Below are 17189 nucleotides of genomic sequence, written 5' to 3' on the forward strand. Positions count from 1 at the left end.
TTGACGCTGACATTCTGAAGTCGATAGAACTTATATTTAACCATTTAAAGGATGGGAACAGTTATTGGTTGTAAGTGTCTATCGACGATGTAACGTAATTGATTATAGGCGGAACTCTCTCTTGTTGACTATGGGACATAGAAATTTATACTCTGGAGATTTATTTGATAAATTCTTTTCATATGTCTCTGCCTATGTTTTCGGCATTCCATTTAATGCATTCTTATGCATGTTAAAAGATTGAATGTTAACCAATCTGCAACACCAAACCAGATTAGGAAACGCATTTCGGTCATTAGTTTGGCATGGAGTCAACTGCACATGCACATCAATGTTTGGTATGTATTCTGCAAATGGTTACGTAATTGTTTATGTATCGTCAGCTTTTTTTGTATATTTTGCAAGGATAACGTTTTTGGATAAAAACTAATTTACACAGAATATCTTATATTATTTACTTATTGTCTGACGACCTTATCAACAAAATATTTATTTTTCAATACAGTTTGACTTATATTCTTCGCTATATAATAGTTCATATATCACAATCGCTATCTTACCATTTCTAACTAAACGTTAAACATTCCTACATTCTTTACCTATTCTTTTCAACAGAAATTGCATGCCTTGCAGTTTTCAGTTTTGGGTATGAGAAACCTTATTTCCAAACTGAAATACAAAAAAAAAAAAAAAAAAAAAAAACTTTTTTAGATTTTGTATTCTGAGCAGGAAAATTATTATGCATATTTAGACAAAATCGACATTTTCTGTTATATTTTGTTTGTAAATCAGAATTAATGACAAAATCAAAAATTGACTAATTCAACATATGTTACATTGGTGCATGACTTTGAATGTATAATTCACATTTAATGTAAAAAAGATAATGTTATTGAAAGAAGATTATGCGATAACGCAAAAACTTTCTTTTCAGTCAATCGTGGATCCCGGAACGCGGATGACATTTCGTTTCAAGTAACGGGTTTATTTTAAATTGAATATTTGTCCCTCCATTCATATTAGTTCAAAGGTCAACAAAGATGTTATTTGAAGAGCAGAACTGGCTGGTATAAAATGGCCTGATGTGATATCCTGTAGAAGTTCGACCGACAAGGTAAGTAAAACACATGTATTTCTTAGCTCATACTTTAACTTTTCTTCTTGGTTAATGTCTGGAAATTTACTATATGATACAGTTTTAATATTGGATTCATTACCCGTAGTAAATTATTTCCGTGTAACTATAATGTGTATAAAAGAATTTTTCACTATTATAGAAGCAAAGAATTAGGTAGAGGTTCAGTTTAAATATTAGTCAATTATTTTGATATTACTAAATCTTCTTTATAATCAAATTATACGTATTAAATTGAATATATTATTTATGAGCTATAATAGTACAATCAGAGTATATATACTCATTATAAAACGCTTCGCGAACCAAATTTACATTCAGTAACGGATTCATGTGATTAGAAATACATGCACATTTTTCATGATGTAATCTAAAGATATATGGCACATGTAAACGTGGGGAAAACTTACCACAATACAGCTTATTTTCTTAATCATTAAATAATAATCATGCTTAGAAACTTTTTTCATTTACTTTCTTATTTTCAAATAAGAAAACATTTAAGAGGCTAGAAGTATCATTTTTATAGCGGGAATTCAAAGAAATTCTAGCTTCCCAGCAAACTTTGTACTGGTAAACCTATCTATACACTAGTTACTACTGTTTGCATACTTTTGTTTCGGAGAACATCAGTTTAATTCTCCTAACGGTTTGATTAAAAGTGCAAATGTCGGTGAATTTGTTAATTTAATCATATATCAGGAACTGAAAACGTGTAGTAGGAAATGCGCCATGGTTATATGTATCGATGTAATTCATGTGGTATATATATATTGTCTGCTATATCCAATGATATCAATTTATGGTATTACAGATGGGTAATGTCAAGCATCTTTTGAGATATTTATCTTTTGGCCTTTTGATATGGAATGTCACTGCAGTCATCGAAGACATCGACATACCACCAGAGCTTCTCGATTGTTTTACGGACTGGGATTTCAATGAAAACATTTCGACCATAGCCGGACAAAACGTGCTACATACCTGTATGTCCGACTATTTGTGGAAAACTGGCAAAGAAAGGTGGTCACCAGATGTGGATCCTAGGATTTTACAGTTCATATCAGAGGACGTTAGGGAGAGAGAAAAATATATCAATGAGCCGACCGACTCACAAACAACAACAGCTTCTCCATACAAAAACCTCCGCATCCGTAAAGAGTACCGTACTCTTACCCAAAGGGAAAGACGCAAGTATCACCGAGCAGTGCAAGCGCTGAAAAAGGATAAGGTTTTTTTTTTTTAATTTTCATTATTGATATTAAAGGCATCTATTTTGAAGATTAGTGTTCTACCATATATTCCGTAATATTCATGCGGATAATATTTTCCTATTTTGCGCGATATTATTTTCATATCCGGAAATATTGATGAGTTCATAGAAACAGTATGATCGAAAATATTAGTTAATTAATATAGGAAGAGTGATGTCAGAGGAACCACACAAAATTACTTTTGAACTAAAAGAACACTAGAATGCTACGTGTAGTGTTGAAATCCGTTGACATTACCTTTTTAACATATGTTCTTCTGTACGAAAGTTTGAACCTCGCTATCTCGTAAATTATTCATGACTTGTAAAACATCACACTTGTCAGAAAGGATTTTGAATGAAGTGCATTTATTTTGTTGCTTATTTTTGTAGAGACTAAAACCGAACACATATGATGCCATCGCTAATTATCACAATGCGAAAATTCAGTATGCGGCACATGGAGGACCTAGTTTTCTTGGATGGCATAGGATTTATCTGATGACGTAAGTAGTAACGAACTCACCTTGATTTGTTGCCTCCCTTTTAGCAAGTCTAGTACCAGGATTGCCTGCTTCTAATCAGCTCAGTTCAGTTCATTATTACTTTGAACCCTTTTGTTAATAAGTTATACACTTGAAACCTTATTTTGCTACTGAAGTATAGGGTGTTCCGTCAGTTACGTTAACCTTTCATGTTGTAACATTTCACATACGTAAACATTGAAAATGATTATACTATAATTATGTTTAGAAAGCACTGATGTTTAATATAATAGTCTGTCATTATTAATCCCCCCCCCAAAAAAAAAGACAGCGTTTCCCACTTTCTCAATTAAAAGTAAAAAAGGGGGAACAGAAAAAATACAAAAGAATAAGTTTGAAATATGTGTTCTGATTTTTTTTCTCCAAAAATATGACTTTTATGAAAATAGCTGCCAATAATTTTGTTGAACAGCTTTGATGAAAGAATAAATGTGTGAAGTTTCAAATGTAGGCTTTGTACTGTCGAAATCTTGGTGATTTAGTCTGTATATAACATAATTTTAAATTTAGATTTAGAAATTGTTGGAAACCCTGTACTACATAATTGTTAAAATACATAACATTAACTATAGAAAATTGTTGTCCGATATTATTTTCACATCCAATAAAATGTTCTTTGTGGTGTCTGCGTTTTACCATCTATAGTTTTTAATTAGTTTGACATACTTCACTGACTGAGTTCAGATTTGTTTTGGTGAAGAATCAATTTCGCATACACACATTATAAGAGCAATGGATTGCATAATTTAGTCCTTCGATCCCAGGAGGCTGAAGTTGGTTCCCAGTTCCGAGTTCCGTTAACTAGCTTCCTTGTTTCTTTGTTCTGCAAAATTGTATTGGATGAACATGGATTTATGATTGAGGTAAGATGAAGTTAATACTTGTTTCAGATATGAAGACGCGCTGAGGAGAATGGATCCTGATGTGACGTTACCGTACTGGGACTGTAGGTATGAAGAAGCCATGGAAGATCCGTCAAAGTCTATGCTATTTTCACGGCATTTTGCAGGAAATGGTGACGGAGAGGTTGATACTGGCCCTTTTAAAGATTGGACCCATGACGCATTTGGCAAATTAACACGGGCAGTTAGTAAGGGTGCAGAGCTCATGGGTTATGAAGATGTGAAAAACATCCTCTCCAGAAATAACACTTCAGAAATAACGATACCCACAGCAGACAGTACGTATAATCTGGAATATCATCATGGGAAAATCCACCTCTTTGTTGATGGGCATTTAAGTGATTTAGTTTCTGCAGCACACGACCCTTTATTCTTCATGCTTCATGCTTTCATTGACTATATATGGTGGATGTTCCGAAATAAACAGGAGGAAAATGGAATCGACCCCTCGCAGGACTATCCTGAGACCTTAATAGAAAGACATCAGCCAGATCGTACCATGGACGGATTTGAAATGTACCAAAACATTGATGGTTATTCACTGAATTGGACAAGAGATATCTACACGTATGAAATAAGTCCGACGGAGTGCTCAGAGCAATACCCTTCCTGCAACTCCAAATGGCTGACGTGTCAGTTTAGTAACAAACGGTGCGTTTCTAAAGCTAGAAGAAGTAACTCTCGGTCAAAATCAGAAAGACTCACTGCTTTTACGGATTCTGCCTTAACAGAAGTAAATTCGGTGGAAGATTTCACCCCAGATACTTGTTCGAAGTTAGATTCAACCATTCAAAATACATTTTCAGTTGACGGCTTTGCAGATTCCAGCAAATGGAGTTATATTCCTATCAAGATTGTCAATGAGAGAAAGCAATTTGAATTGTTCAGATCCTTTGATGTTGTAGATGGTAGTGCCAATGAGACCTTAGACATTTTCGACTCCGAAAAGTACGATGCGCTGAGAAGAAAGGAGGACAATGGAAAATTGGGAACATATCGCAAATGTAAGATTTCTGGCTCTGGCGCTACCAAGATATTCGTAAATGCTTATGGTCTAAATTACTTTGGGGTTTCTACGGAATATACCATTGTTGATGAACGGATGGCTTTATCGGAGGGCTACGCATTTGTACCCATTAAAAAGCCAACGGAAAAACCGTCAGAAGTTTTCTTCGCTGCTTATGACTCATGCGGAAGGCTTTGTAAGCCTTATTGTAGAAAGAATGGAAAGTACCAACAATGCACTGCGGTACTTCGAGTAGGGAACATTTCCTCTGAACAATTCGGAGACACGTATGGTGATGCGTTCCTGAACACCTGGGATTTCGATGGCGATGGGATACCAGAGGTAAACAAGGCGAACGTGTACTTATCGTTTTACTGTAACCGGAAGGAGGAGTGGCCATGGCAACCATATACGAGAAGTGAATGCTAAAATTTAGTATGTGATTCTAAAGCTATTTTGCATTAAGCATCCAGTTTCTTCCTAGTAATCGCGTAGCTAAAATGAATGTGGCATGTCAAATATAACAAATGTAAGCGTACAGTTTTAATTGTAAGTTACACGGTGCCACATTCCTTCGTTTCTCTAAGTTACACGGTGCCACATTCCTTCGTTTCTCTGATATAATATCAACTATTGGATAGATATCAATACATAACATTCAGGAAGTTGGCATAGATTTATGCTAAGTTATGTTTGACTGTGTATGTTATTATGTAATGCTTCATGCGTATATATAGGATGAAGCTCATTGCCAGGTAGAGTTAGTTACCTTACAATAGCATATAATTATGTTAATGTTATGATAAATATTTGTGAAATAACAATTAATATCTTTATTTGTTTATAGTATACAGCACATTTCAGTATACTCATGAATCTCTTACAAGTATTTTAATATAGTTAAACTGCTAGGATATAAATTGCCTTCAAAATAAAATTAATCTTTTCCGAAATATTATTTGAGAGAATTTTTTTTTTTCATTTCAACCGCTTTCTAATCATGCGGTGATTACATTTGCTAAGTGGCTAAATTGTTCCACTATAGCTTTCCTCCTTTTGGTGTCGAGTTCGAATCACGTATTGGGCAGTTGCAAGATACTGAGTGTAGGTCGGTGATTTTCCACGGCTTTTTAATTGATACGTCATCACACAATCCAGTAGGTAAGGATGTAAACAAACATAAACAATCAACTAATAAATTTTACCTTGAAAAAATACTTTACATTGACCATTTAATGTGTGTGGATGGATGCATTCACTATATATTGGGTATGAAGCCATTTGATATAGATATATGGGACGATACCATATACTGGGTATGAAGCCATTTGATATAGATATATGGATTGGCATGTTGTATGATGACTCTATCATGTTGATTCTCTCTGAGCACTCAGTTTCCATTGAATTCTATCTGAGCCAAACAGTTTAGATTTAAGAAAATCTATCAAGTGATGACATAACGCCACCTTGGAAAAAGGGATTGCATCAGATAAAATCTAGAGTGTGATTCAAAATGTGTTACATCTGTAGAACCTAAACGTTGGTTATGTTATATACAGTATGGGAATAAAATCGATACATACTAATTTTATTCAACAATTAAATTTATTCTAAACTATTCTCAACAGATTATACATGGCACGGACATATCGATATATGATACAAAAGGAACGTGATTGTAATATCTTGTCCACGTCACATTATTTCAGAATAGAAGGTTAGCTTTGTATATGGATTTACTTTAATCCACTTTACCAGCATCTGACGAAGCAATTATAAATCACGTTCTTTTCTTGTCGCTAGGTATTGCTTTAAATTCGCATTCTCTTCTACTTTCTGTCGGTTTAGCACCAATTTAGGAAAATCTTTCAGGGCGTCTGGATCGATCATAAGGAATGTGGTCAGTATATCATGACACGCCATATCAGCAATTGTTAACTGAAAAAGGAAAAGAGATATTAAACTTTTTTATGAAAAAAATACTAAATCGCAGAGAAAACTTCATCCAGAGGCACACGCAGCATATCGATAAGTTACATGACGTATTCAATTTAAATAGTAAAGTAATCGCTTAAAAATAATAAGTTTTTGTGAATATGGAAAATATTTGCTACAAAGCTTGATCTGCTCCCCACTAAGTGTGAAAAAAACCAGCAAGCACTTTTACAATATTGACAAAGTACTTACATTTGATCCAACAAAGTAACCGTTTTGGCCTTCACTGTTTTCAATCAAAGTTTGGAACATTTTTAAAAACTTTTGAAGACCTCCACCGATAAACGCCTTTTTATGTTCCTCCTGAAAAAGAGTGAAGGATCGGGATACCTACATGTACATAATGTCACATACAAATTAAACCAGCTTATCATCGCATGGTCTTGATTTGACAAATTCACGATTTCAAGAGTTGTGACGTGTTGAGAAGGTTGATTGAATTTAGTTTGACTCACCACGATTAACTATCGCGAATTTAGTTTGACTCACCGCAATTAACTATCGCGATTATCATCTAGTTGAAAAAAATCGCGATATCAAATGGCATGTAAAAATCAATTAGTACAAGCAGAACCTTCTTTTCTGCGTCTGTCTCGCTCTCCTTCATCTTGTAGTATTCATAGAACTCGTCAAAGGCATCAGCTGCAGTGTCCACTACTGTGTCAACCCAATACTGGTCCAGGTGCCCTTCACCAGCAAAGCCTGCAATATAAAAGGCGTCATAGGTTTTCATAATTGTTTCTTATTTGACGTAATAACGTGTCTATCTTCTACATTAAATAAAATTACTCCGACGGTTTGAACCTATCCCATTAAGACAATTTGAATAACCTACTCTGGACAAGTATGTCACGTAGTCCTGAAACGATCAACCCAGTCTTGACATTCAGCTTACCCAAACGTTACTTTCTTACTTGCTGATATTGTTATTAATTACATACACTTGACCAGATTCTGGTTTTGACTTCAACAAAGTCAACGGGATCAACGAAGGCCATGTCAATACCAAAGTGGGTCGAGGTCAAAAGAAATTTGAATTAAATATAACTTTACGACTGATTTGAAGTTTACTGAACCAATAGTTTTGACAGAATTGTCACGGATGAACATATATCCATGTTCAAAGAAATTGTGTTTGAAATGTCTGTCGACAATTTTCAGGGGAGATACTTAAATAATGAAAGACATTTATTCTCAGATCCACTCTTATGATGACCTTACCAAATTCTTTGGCTAGGTATCGGGTTATGGCCCGACTCTGTGGCATCATCTTCCCGTCCATCTCCAGAACCGGGAGCAGTCCCAATGGCATCTCTACATAGCAAATGAACACATGGAAGATATGAGATTATACAATTCATGTTGTAATGATATTCGTGACAGATGACGAGTACTGTAATGGGATGAATTCACGTACCACGTGATACCCGAAAACGTGAGTGTGGGCTAGTATCCTCAGTGGTGATGGAATGCAACTTCTTAGCTTGTTATCTTCCCGCTGAAATGACGTTAGCGCCGGATATAATTTTTGACGTCAATCCATCACCAATAATAACAATAGTCTCACACAAACGTTATCGAGTATCACGTGATACGTGCATTAGTCCATTTAACAACACTCTGGCTCAGGATACACATCGTGAAATAACGAAAGATACAAAAAATATATATGACTTGTTTTATGGTTTAAATCATGCTGGCGGTCTAGATTAAGTTCATCTTCAAATATCTCTTAACAACCCGATATTTATTGGAGATCACGACTTTGGGTATGACCTGTATTTATCTTAAGGGCGTTGTAAATGGAACAAAGAATCTAAAATCTGATTGTTATATCTTGTGTTTCATGTTCAGAGATTTCCATGCAAATCTATAGGCTGTCATTATTAGCCCTGATTTGAATTTCCAGATTTTGTAATAGATACACATTAGTGTAGATGTTAATGTCACGAAATCCGAAAAATAACGCAAATGGATAGCATAATCCTGAATTAACTCATTTATCTTTGCTATTCCAAAAAATGGTTGATTTCAGTTAATCTGACTAGATCATAGCACAGCTACGTGTATCTGGAAAGGGAAAACCATGGAATAAAATCGATATCTTGACTGACTTCAGACACTGCAAGCGCAATCGATAGAATGTGAATTTGGCAAAGATTTCAAAGAAAAAAATAAAAAACAACATTAATATATGCTGCAGATATATATATGAGGTACACCTTCTCGTCATCGTACACATCATAAGAACTAGGTCACCGCATTACTATTGTTTGTCAGTTGTAAATGATACCACGAATAACGTTTGTGCTGTATCGTTTGCCCCATTTACTTACTGGGTAGGAGAGCCGGCCATTCTTTTTCATATTCCACTACTTTGTCTGTGAATTCTTGTCCAGCGGCTGCTAGAACCATACGAATTGTCTCACCCCTTGCTCGGGCATCAAAATAATATACTGTGTATGTCGGCATGTCGGTTGGGTGTAATGTGAATCTGTCTCTGTGATGGCCGGCTGTCGACTGCGGTGGAATGAGACCTTGAGATCCACACTGACAGGCTAGTACGTAGAGGTGCACAGGGATCCGTAGACGACTTCGCTAACAGGATGGATAAACAACAGCTCAACGATAGACTGATAAAATATTATAGATCATGTACACATGTAGTCTGTTATATATATATGAAAATGCAAATTAAACTTGTTTAATGTATTTTTATTAAATTGTGTGTATTATATAGTTAAGTGATTTGATGCCAGTCTTTTATTACGGATAATTTTAAGTGTTTGTAAGTGTAAACGAAATACTTTAACTGTGTACTAGTTACACTTAAATAGCATTCAATAGCGAAGACTGATGTGAAGAGGTCACTGGGTTAAGAAATACATTAATGTACGGCTATTTTAGCGCACTGCACTATGGAAGTGTCCACTGCAAATTCACCAACGGGTTGATTTGATGTGATATGTATGACCTCTTTCTTTTAAAACTCGCTATCTCCTGATTTCTTGATAGCAAGCCTATATATCATATAACTGTCTAGTATTATAGCACTCATATAATATATCACCCTTGATAATAGAATGATCTCCCTTAGACCCTACACGTACAATTTATAGGACGCACACCTCAAACTGTGGAATAGTCAGGAAAATGAATTGTTGGGCCCGTAAGTGACGATAACTATTCATTATCTTGACTATTCCACAGTTTGAGGTGTTTCTCATTCTTAAAACATGGCACAGAATGTCTCTGGTACTATCCACTATTACACTGGCTATTGTTTAACTATTCCACAGCTCCAGGTAAACTCGAACTACCTATTTAAACCTTGAGACCTATTCATGATTCACTTCATTACCTCACTCGGGGAACAAAATTCATGATTTGCATGATGTTTTTTAAAGATCCATGAACAAGTACTATATGGTACTCACACTGAAACATTTACTCAGTTTAGTTTTTACTGCTCAACATGGAGGACTATAAATATGTAGCTCTGTATCCAGATTAAACACAGTACTGATGATTTTTGGATATAAAGGACTAGATATGGTAATGGCTCTTTTTAGCCCCTAAATCTACCAAATTTGAAATTAAGTATTTAGAAGTGATTTGGGCAAAAATCTTTTCCCATGCAACACAAGTCTTAGAGGGAGCTTATCAAAATAATCAACAAAATATTCCCCAATATATTTTTTTATCATGATACTACCGGTACATATACAAAAAAATGAAATCATGTGGCAGAAGGGTGTGGTTTTTTTAAAGTAATCCTTCGGAATTATTATCTTCAGGAAAGGTGTTGGGATGCAAAGTTTGATAGATGTCATTTTTATGAAATATGAAGTGATTTGGATATACGAAATATGGAAAAAAAATAATGTCAAGTATCTGTTATTACATTTCGGCAGGGAGATCATCATTTGTCTCATGGAATTTAATCTTAATCTTCTCTCTTCTGGATTTGTTAAAGTGAATTATTTTCTGGGTTATGGATACCGTGGCTGTGAAAGAAATGATGAAATTTATTTTGGAATGAAGTGATGAAAATTAAATATATCAGTATTATGAAAATACATCACGACAACGTTAACAAGTACCTGAGTTAATCTTAATCCATTTCTCCGTGGATTAAATAAATGAGAATGTATTTTTTACTACATGCTAGGCCATATTCACCAGTCTTTACATTTACCTTTAACTTTGGAATAGTTACCTTTTCCTATGGAATACTTCACAAACTATTCCACAGCAAAAGGTAACTATTCCACAGTAGTAGGTGATAATAGTAGACTTTGCACCGACTATACCTCAAGCTACAACAATGGATGACATCACAGCCATGTTTTAAATTGATGTAGGAAGGATACGATTTGGATGGAGCTGTATGCATACATGCCTTTAAATCATTAACACTTACATTAATCATGTAGATAGGATTATCATTTAAAACTGGAAATTTATCTTTATTTGATATTGGTGTTTACCTCGACTTTAATGTATTTTCTTGATAAAAACAACTGCAGATGACTTTCATACTCATTTGAATTTTACATTTTTGGTTTGAAGATAATTTTTTTTCCGGTTTGTAAATACACCAGTTGTTGAATATGAAATAACTTATTGTTTAAAATGAATTCTGGTTATGAGTTGATGGCAAAATATGATAATGGATAATACATGTATATCAAGATCGCTTCGGACAACATAGGGTGCTTGTATAAAGGGTTTACCAATGGAAATGGTAAACAATCGTTTGGAAAATCAACATATTTTAGCAATGTATATCTTACTGTTATTTGCCTCCGTCACCAACTATGAGTAAATTAAAATATGCCATTATCGAAACACAATTTTTTTCAGTAAACGATTTATCGCACTTTGTCAGGGGATACCCTTACCATCGCTCTCCCAATGTTCATAGTGATTTCTTAAAGTAACTATTTCTATTCTATTGTCAGTATATGTTAATTTAATTTGATTTTTGGTCAATCCGTCCGGTTATTGGGTAATTGTCAGTGATTTCAAAAATGTATCGTTCTGCCGATTTGGAATTAGTTTTCCAGATATGCGTGGGTTGTGAATGGATATAAATCAGAGTTTGTACGTTGTCTTCGTTAGGTATAAATAATGCTTATCATACAATGCAACTAGGTTGAAATCAATGATCACGGTAACTACACTGTATTAAAAAAAAAGACACACAAAAGTTATGTTATGTATGTTAAAAATTGCTTATAATTCATCGCTAAGAAAATTCTTGCAGATAATGATTTAAAAAAGATAAATACGTTGAAATATATTACTGATGCCTGTAATAATAAGGTTTGCATATTTCCGTACTTTATGCATATATATTTGTAAAAATGCATGTGTAACAAAACGTCTGATATTGGTATTGAAACCTTTGCTTCATTTCCATTTATACTCGTTTACTTATACCTTCATACATTTTATTCTGGTTTCCGTCAGTCACTGATGCAGTGAAATAAAAAGAAGGGAAACAACTCTGATGGATTAGAATGATACGTTTTCATTCTCTGTCATTCATTCCAATGGCCATATCTAAATATAATATTGATCACCTTTTTTATAATTCACATTGACAGCCGGTTCAACTGAATGGTTAAACTAAACAACAAAATCTTAAATCATAATCAATCTGTATTTTAATTACTCATACCCCATTAGTGTATAATAAACTTTTCCTTAATTATTATACTTTTGACATCAGCATGGAACTTGATAGTCCTAATCCATAAGTCACTCTCCATAGCTTTTAATTGTCATTGATGTATAGCTATGACTGATTTCAGATATTACTATCAGGCCGATTTGCTAGGTACCCCTTCAGGTTTTCATGTTCCTCCGTCAGTTTACGATTTGCTATCAGCTGTGGATAGTCTTTTAGGGCCTCAGGGTTGTGTCGGAGGAAATGAGTGAAGATCTCGTAGAAAGCCAGGTCAGCTAACGTCATCTGTAAATTAAAGTAATAATGACTTATTTCAATTTTATGCAAATCGAGTAATACTTTTGAACTAAATAAAACATTTAACGAATGGAATATGATTATACTAGGATTAAAATGCTAGAATTTTAGGAAATATTTTGCAAGTGGAATCGTCTTTCACGCATCCATGATCTATTCAAATATAGGTCATACTCAATAATCTCATCTTACTTACACTGGAGCCTAAGAAATACTTGTTCGATTCGTTGTTGCTTTCCAACAGATTCTGAAAATATCTGCAAAACTGAGGTTCGATGTCCGAAACTACCTTCTTCTGTAGCTCCGCCTGGTAGAATTAAATGATAAAAATAAATTGACTAAACGAAACATGACAGCTCCAAAAGTTATGTGTATAGATTGTTGTCGAAAATACATAAACATAATCCTAAACGAATAAAAAAGATGGAGGGTTCTAAATCGTTGATGCGAAATGCGTAGCTCTATATAATACTGCAAAAGTAAATATTTTAGCGCCAAAAAAATTGAACACAATATCGCAATGGCGAATTCGCGCAATCACTAACGACGCAGAGAACATGTATTTGATGCAATTATATTTTTTGTTTCTGTCGTGAAATGAATAGAAATATGATAATCGCTCAAATATGCACGTGAATAGTAACCAGTCTTACTTTCTTAACCCCGTCAGACTCCATGTGGTACTTGAGGTACTCTTTGAAGGCATCAGCAGCCGTATCCACCACAACATCCACTAGGCTTGGCCTAAATTACCTTGACCAGCAAACCTGGGACATACAAATGAACATGTACAAGTCAAGCACTTACGAGACAGCCGTGTGGTAGGTTATGATTGTCTCCATTATGATGCACTTGGCAAAGGAATCAAACTTCAGTTTTCTTACGTCAATTATTATTTTCGTGTTCAGAGCAGCGGACATTTTTAATCAGTAGCTTTTGTTGATCAACTTAAAATAAAAAGTTATCTATCACGAGAAATGATACATACATTTTTTAGTAATTGAACACTTATTTTCACAAAAGTGACTTTTGAACTGCGTGTTTTCTTTTAAGAAACATTTCTTTTTCTCAGACTGTATATTGACGATATTATCCGATTACGATATAACTGTTACCGAATTCCCTAGCTAGGTATCGAGATATGGCCAGACTCTGTGACAACTGTGTCCCATCCACCTCCAGTACAGGTAACTGTCCTGTGGGCATTTCTGTGGCCACAAATGGATAGAGAAGGTAAAAAAACACATGGATGAAATATTTACCTGCGTAGATCAATAATGCTATCTATTATATTAAGTTTACGTTTTGATATATGATCCTTATTTTTCCATTTTAAATGTAATAAGCGAGCATGCGTTTTGTAAAAATGCTGTAACAAATGTAATGCATTTTATTGTGACTGTTGATTACATTTGACTAGTCGCAACTAAAGTATGCATTTACAATAACGTCAAATATTTACTTCAAAACTTACTAAATTAGCTTCTAAATATAAGTTACCCTACCTGTGTTCTCGCAATATAAAAAAAACTTGCGTTTGTTCGTTGCGGTAGTGTAACCTGGCCCCGAATTCTCGAAACAAAAGTGCAGACTTACGTCAAAACTTAAGTTTTTCTCCTTATGTAACTTATATGAAAATTCGGTTTTTGACTTAAGTTTGTTTCGGGAAATCAGGACCAGAAGTGCATGTGGTAAAAGACATGTTTTGTGTTAAAATGGTTTACTTGTAAATATCAATCATCATCTACCTCTTCCTGTAAGTTGTCTAATAAAACATAATAACCTGTATGTAAACGACCATTTCTTAGAAATGTGCTTGAACGATTTCCTAATCTATCTCCACCGTTTCTGAGAAATGTAACAATATTGCGTCCTGATTGCTTCTTCCCCGTAGACATGGTCGATTATGTCTGACATTTCCATTCAACAAGTCTTACAATTTTAGATAAGGATCTTCTTTTATTATAGAAAACTGGCGTTTTAGGTCACTGGTAAATACACATAACTAACAATGCACTCGATATAGGAGTGTAATTAGTTTGACGGTAACACATTTAATTCACCTTATTGCTCTTTACCATTGGCGGATATGGCAGAGTTGCCAGACACTAACACCAGGTCGGTGCTTTGTCTGTAGATACTCCGTCTTTTCCATACCTCATCATTTTAATATCCTTAAAATGCCTGGCTGTTAACGGCACGTTAAACAAAACAAAAATATTATAGATGGTATTGAGGCAAGAAATAAAAAAGATTTACTTTTAATTTCATGTTTGTAATCATTTTGACTGTCACATAAACAAGTAGATCTATATCAGATAAATCATATCCCATATAGCTTTTCTGATTTTGGACATTTCAGTCCGTTATAGAATATAATGCATATTCCCATTGGAAATAAACTTACTGTTTTGTATTTTGACCATTCCTGCTTTGTAATAATCTGTTCATCATAGTTTTCTCCAGCAGCTGCGAATGTAAGGCGTACCAACTCTCCCCTTCCCCGGTAAGGGAAGAAGATAAACTTGTACTTAGACATAGCTGAAAACTATGGTAGTTACACTGCCGGAAAGCAAATGCTTGTAGGGCGAACAGCTGCCTTTAGACTATTTACGATGCATGGGTCATATATTACAACAAACCAACTGTAAAGTGCATAAACATACGAAGTTTTTCCATGTGTCTTTGTGGTAATTTCGGAAATAAATAATGGTATAGCGACACCTATCGTCCAGGTGAGCTACTGTTTACTTGTGTTGTTGTTTTGATTGTTGTACTCGAGGCTTTAAAATCTTGTCTTTCAGTTTCCGCTCTAATACATTTGATAAACGACAGATTTTCTCCTCCATGCGACTAACATGTTTATTCTATTCTACTGATAAAAAATATTAATTTGCGAAACGAAATAAAACTATGCATTTTTTGTCAAAATTTCAGTAGCCATCCTTTGCGAATAAATAATCTTATAGAAACAATTTATGAATATAACGCATTAGAAATATTAACTTGCCTGCTTTGCGTCTTTTGTTAACAAATAATATGCCCCTGAACGAACCTGCTCGTCTACGTTTTGGAAAAAGCAACAACTCAAGAATAATGATAAAAATAGATATTCCCATTTCAAAGAATGCGGGTATATATGTTTTCGCAATTTTGCGACCCATCGCTATGATTGCGAAATTTTGATCCGTGAAATATGAAGAATTTGTTGAATTATATATAGATACTTGAAGCTGAAATTCCACTTCGCTCAATTTTAATTTATATGTCACTGTTCTATCACTATCATGTCTATCTGGTATTTTTCAAGTAATAAAGTTATCCACTAAAGGACAACTGCAGATACAACCAGTCAATATCACCAAGAGCCATCACCACAAGCTAATGCTGGGTTCTTCGATGCGATGTTCAGCCAAAGTTCAGTCAAAGTTAATCGTGAACATTTTGATCCCGAAAATGGCTACACGGTACCATAACAAAAAGGATGACATTAAAAACGTATATATTTGTATTGATTGGCAGCCCACTAACAGCTCCTTGTGGTCGGTCGATTTGTTGGTATCAACATCAAGACCAAAAGAATAGATAATAACATTCATCTTGAAAAGAAATATGAAAGAATGAAGATTTTATAACTGGAAAGAAGAAAACAACTGTTTTGAATTGCCATTATCAGACTGATTTGTAATTTGTATTTTCTTTCCTAATTGACATTCAAATTTTTTATTTTATGCACGGAAAGATGAAAGCCAAACCAGCACTTTTTGTGTTGTTGTAAAGAGAGGGAGTGTTAATCGTAAAACACATACATATGCTGCAAACCATTTCATTTTCGCGAGATATACATTTCAGCGTATTTCTCGAGAGCTCGGACACAAATTCAAATAGTACGTAAATGGTCGATGGTATAAATACACCCATAGATATACATACACGATTGCTAGTCGTTTAGTCCTTTAAAAACGAAGGTGGGAAACATTGTATAAGTGAAAATATAGTGATTTACAGTCATATTGGGGTGAAAACATTTATTTGATTTGTACTTGCGACGTTCAATCGCCAAACTGCATTTTTATGAATTGAAAGGCGAAATATGAAAAATGTAATCGCATGCAAAACTAAAATCATACAAAACTGGTATAGTATGGAATGTATTTTAAGTGGTTTGGAACTTCAAAAAAAAATCATTAATCACACAAAATTTAATGATTAATATATAAAACACGAGTAAAATTATGTACAAAATTCTACTAAAATTTGTATTTATTTTAATCGTTGTCCTATAACAACTCCAATAACAATGAATACGTTACCATAGCTAATGTTACAATGTTATAAATACGTAATTAGCTTCACTGG

At 34.3% G+C, this 17189-nt stretch overlaps 3 protein-coding genes across 3 annotated transcripts; 1 reads left to right on the plus strand and 2 right to left on the minus strand.

The window, feature by feature from the left end:
• Positions 1–656: 656 nt before the first annotated feature.
• Positions 657–5418, plus strand: LOC138335914 (uncharacterized). Its single transcript, XM_069285098.1, has 4 exons — positions 657–1114; positions 1950–2366; positions 2781–2893; positions 3823–5418. The coding sequence occupies exons 2-4, from the start codon at positions 1950–1952 to the stop codon at positions 5267–5269; spliced, it is 1977 nt and encodes a 658-aa protein (XP_069141199.1). The 5' UTR covers positions 657–1114; the 3' UTR covers positions 5270–5418.
• Positions 5419–6429: 1011 nt separating this feature from the next.
• On the minus strand, positions 6430–9403 carry LOC138335920 (glutathione S-transferase-like). Its single transcript, XM_069285108.1, has 5 exons — positions 9175–9403; positions 8060–8152; positions 7413–7540; positions 7031–7141; positions 6430–6781 (listed from the first exon to the last, which is right to left on the minus strand). Exons 1-5 carry the CDS (start codon positions 9308–9310, stop codon positions 6617–6619), a joined length of 633 nt encoding a protein of 210 aa, XP_069141209.1. The 5' UTR covers positions 9311–9403; the 3' UTR covers positions 6430–6616.
• A 2759-nt stretch (positions 9404–12162) lies between these two features.
• LOC138335919 (glutathione S-transferase-like) lies at positions 12163–13905 on the minus strand. Its single transcript, XM_069285106.1, has 3 exons — positions 13484–13905; positions 13027–13137; positions 12163–12818 (listed from the first exon to the last, which is right to left on the minus strand). Exons 1-3 carry the CDS (start codon positions 13505–13507, stop codon positions 12654–12656), a joined length of 300 nt encoding a protein of 99 aa, XP_069141207.1. The 5' UTR covers positions 13508–13905; the 3' UTR covers positions 12163–12653.
• Between the last annotated feature and the right edge of the window lie 3284 nt (positions 13906–17189).

The sequence above is a fragment of the Argopecten irradians genome, chromosome 12, assembly GCF_041381155.1.
Source record: "Argopecten irradians isolate NY chromosome 12, Ai_NY, whole genome shotgun sequence".
In the NCBI taxonomy this organism is placed as follows: Eukaryota; Metazoa; Mollusca; class Bivalvia; order Pectinida; family Pectinidae; genus Argopecten; species Argopecten irradians.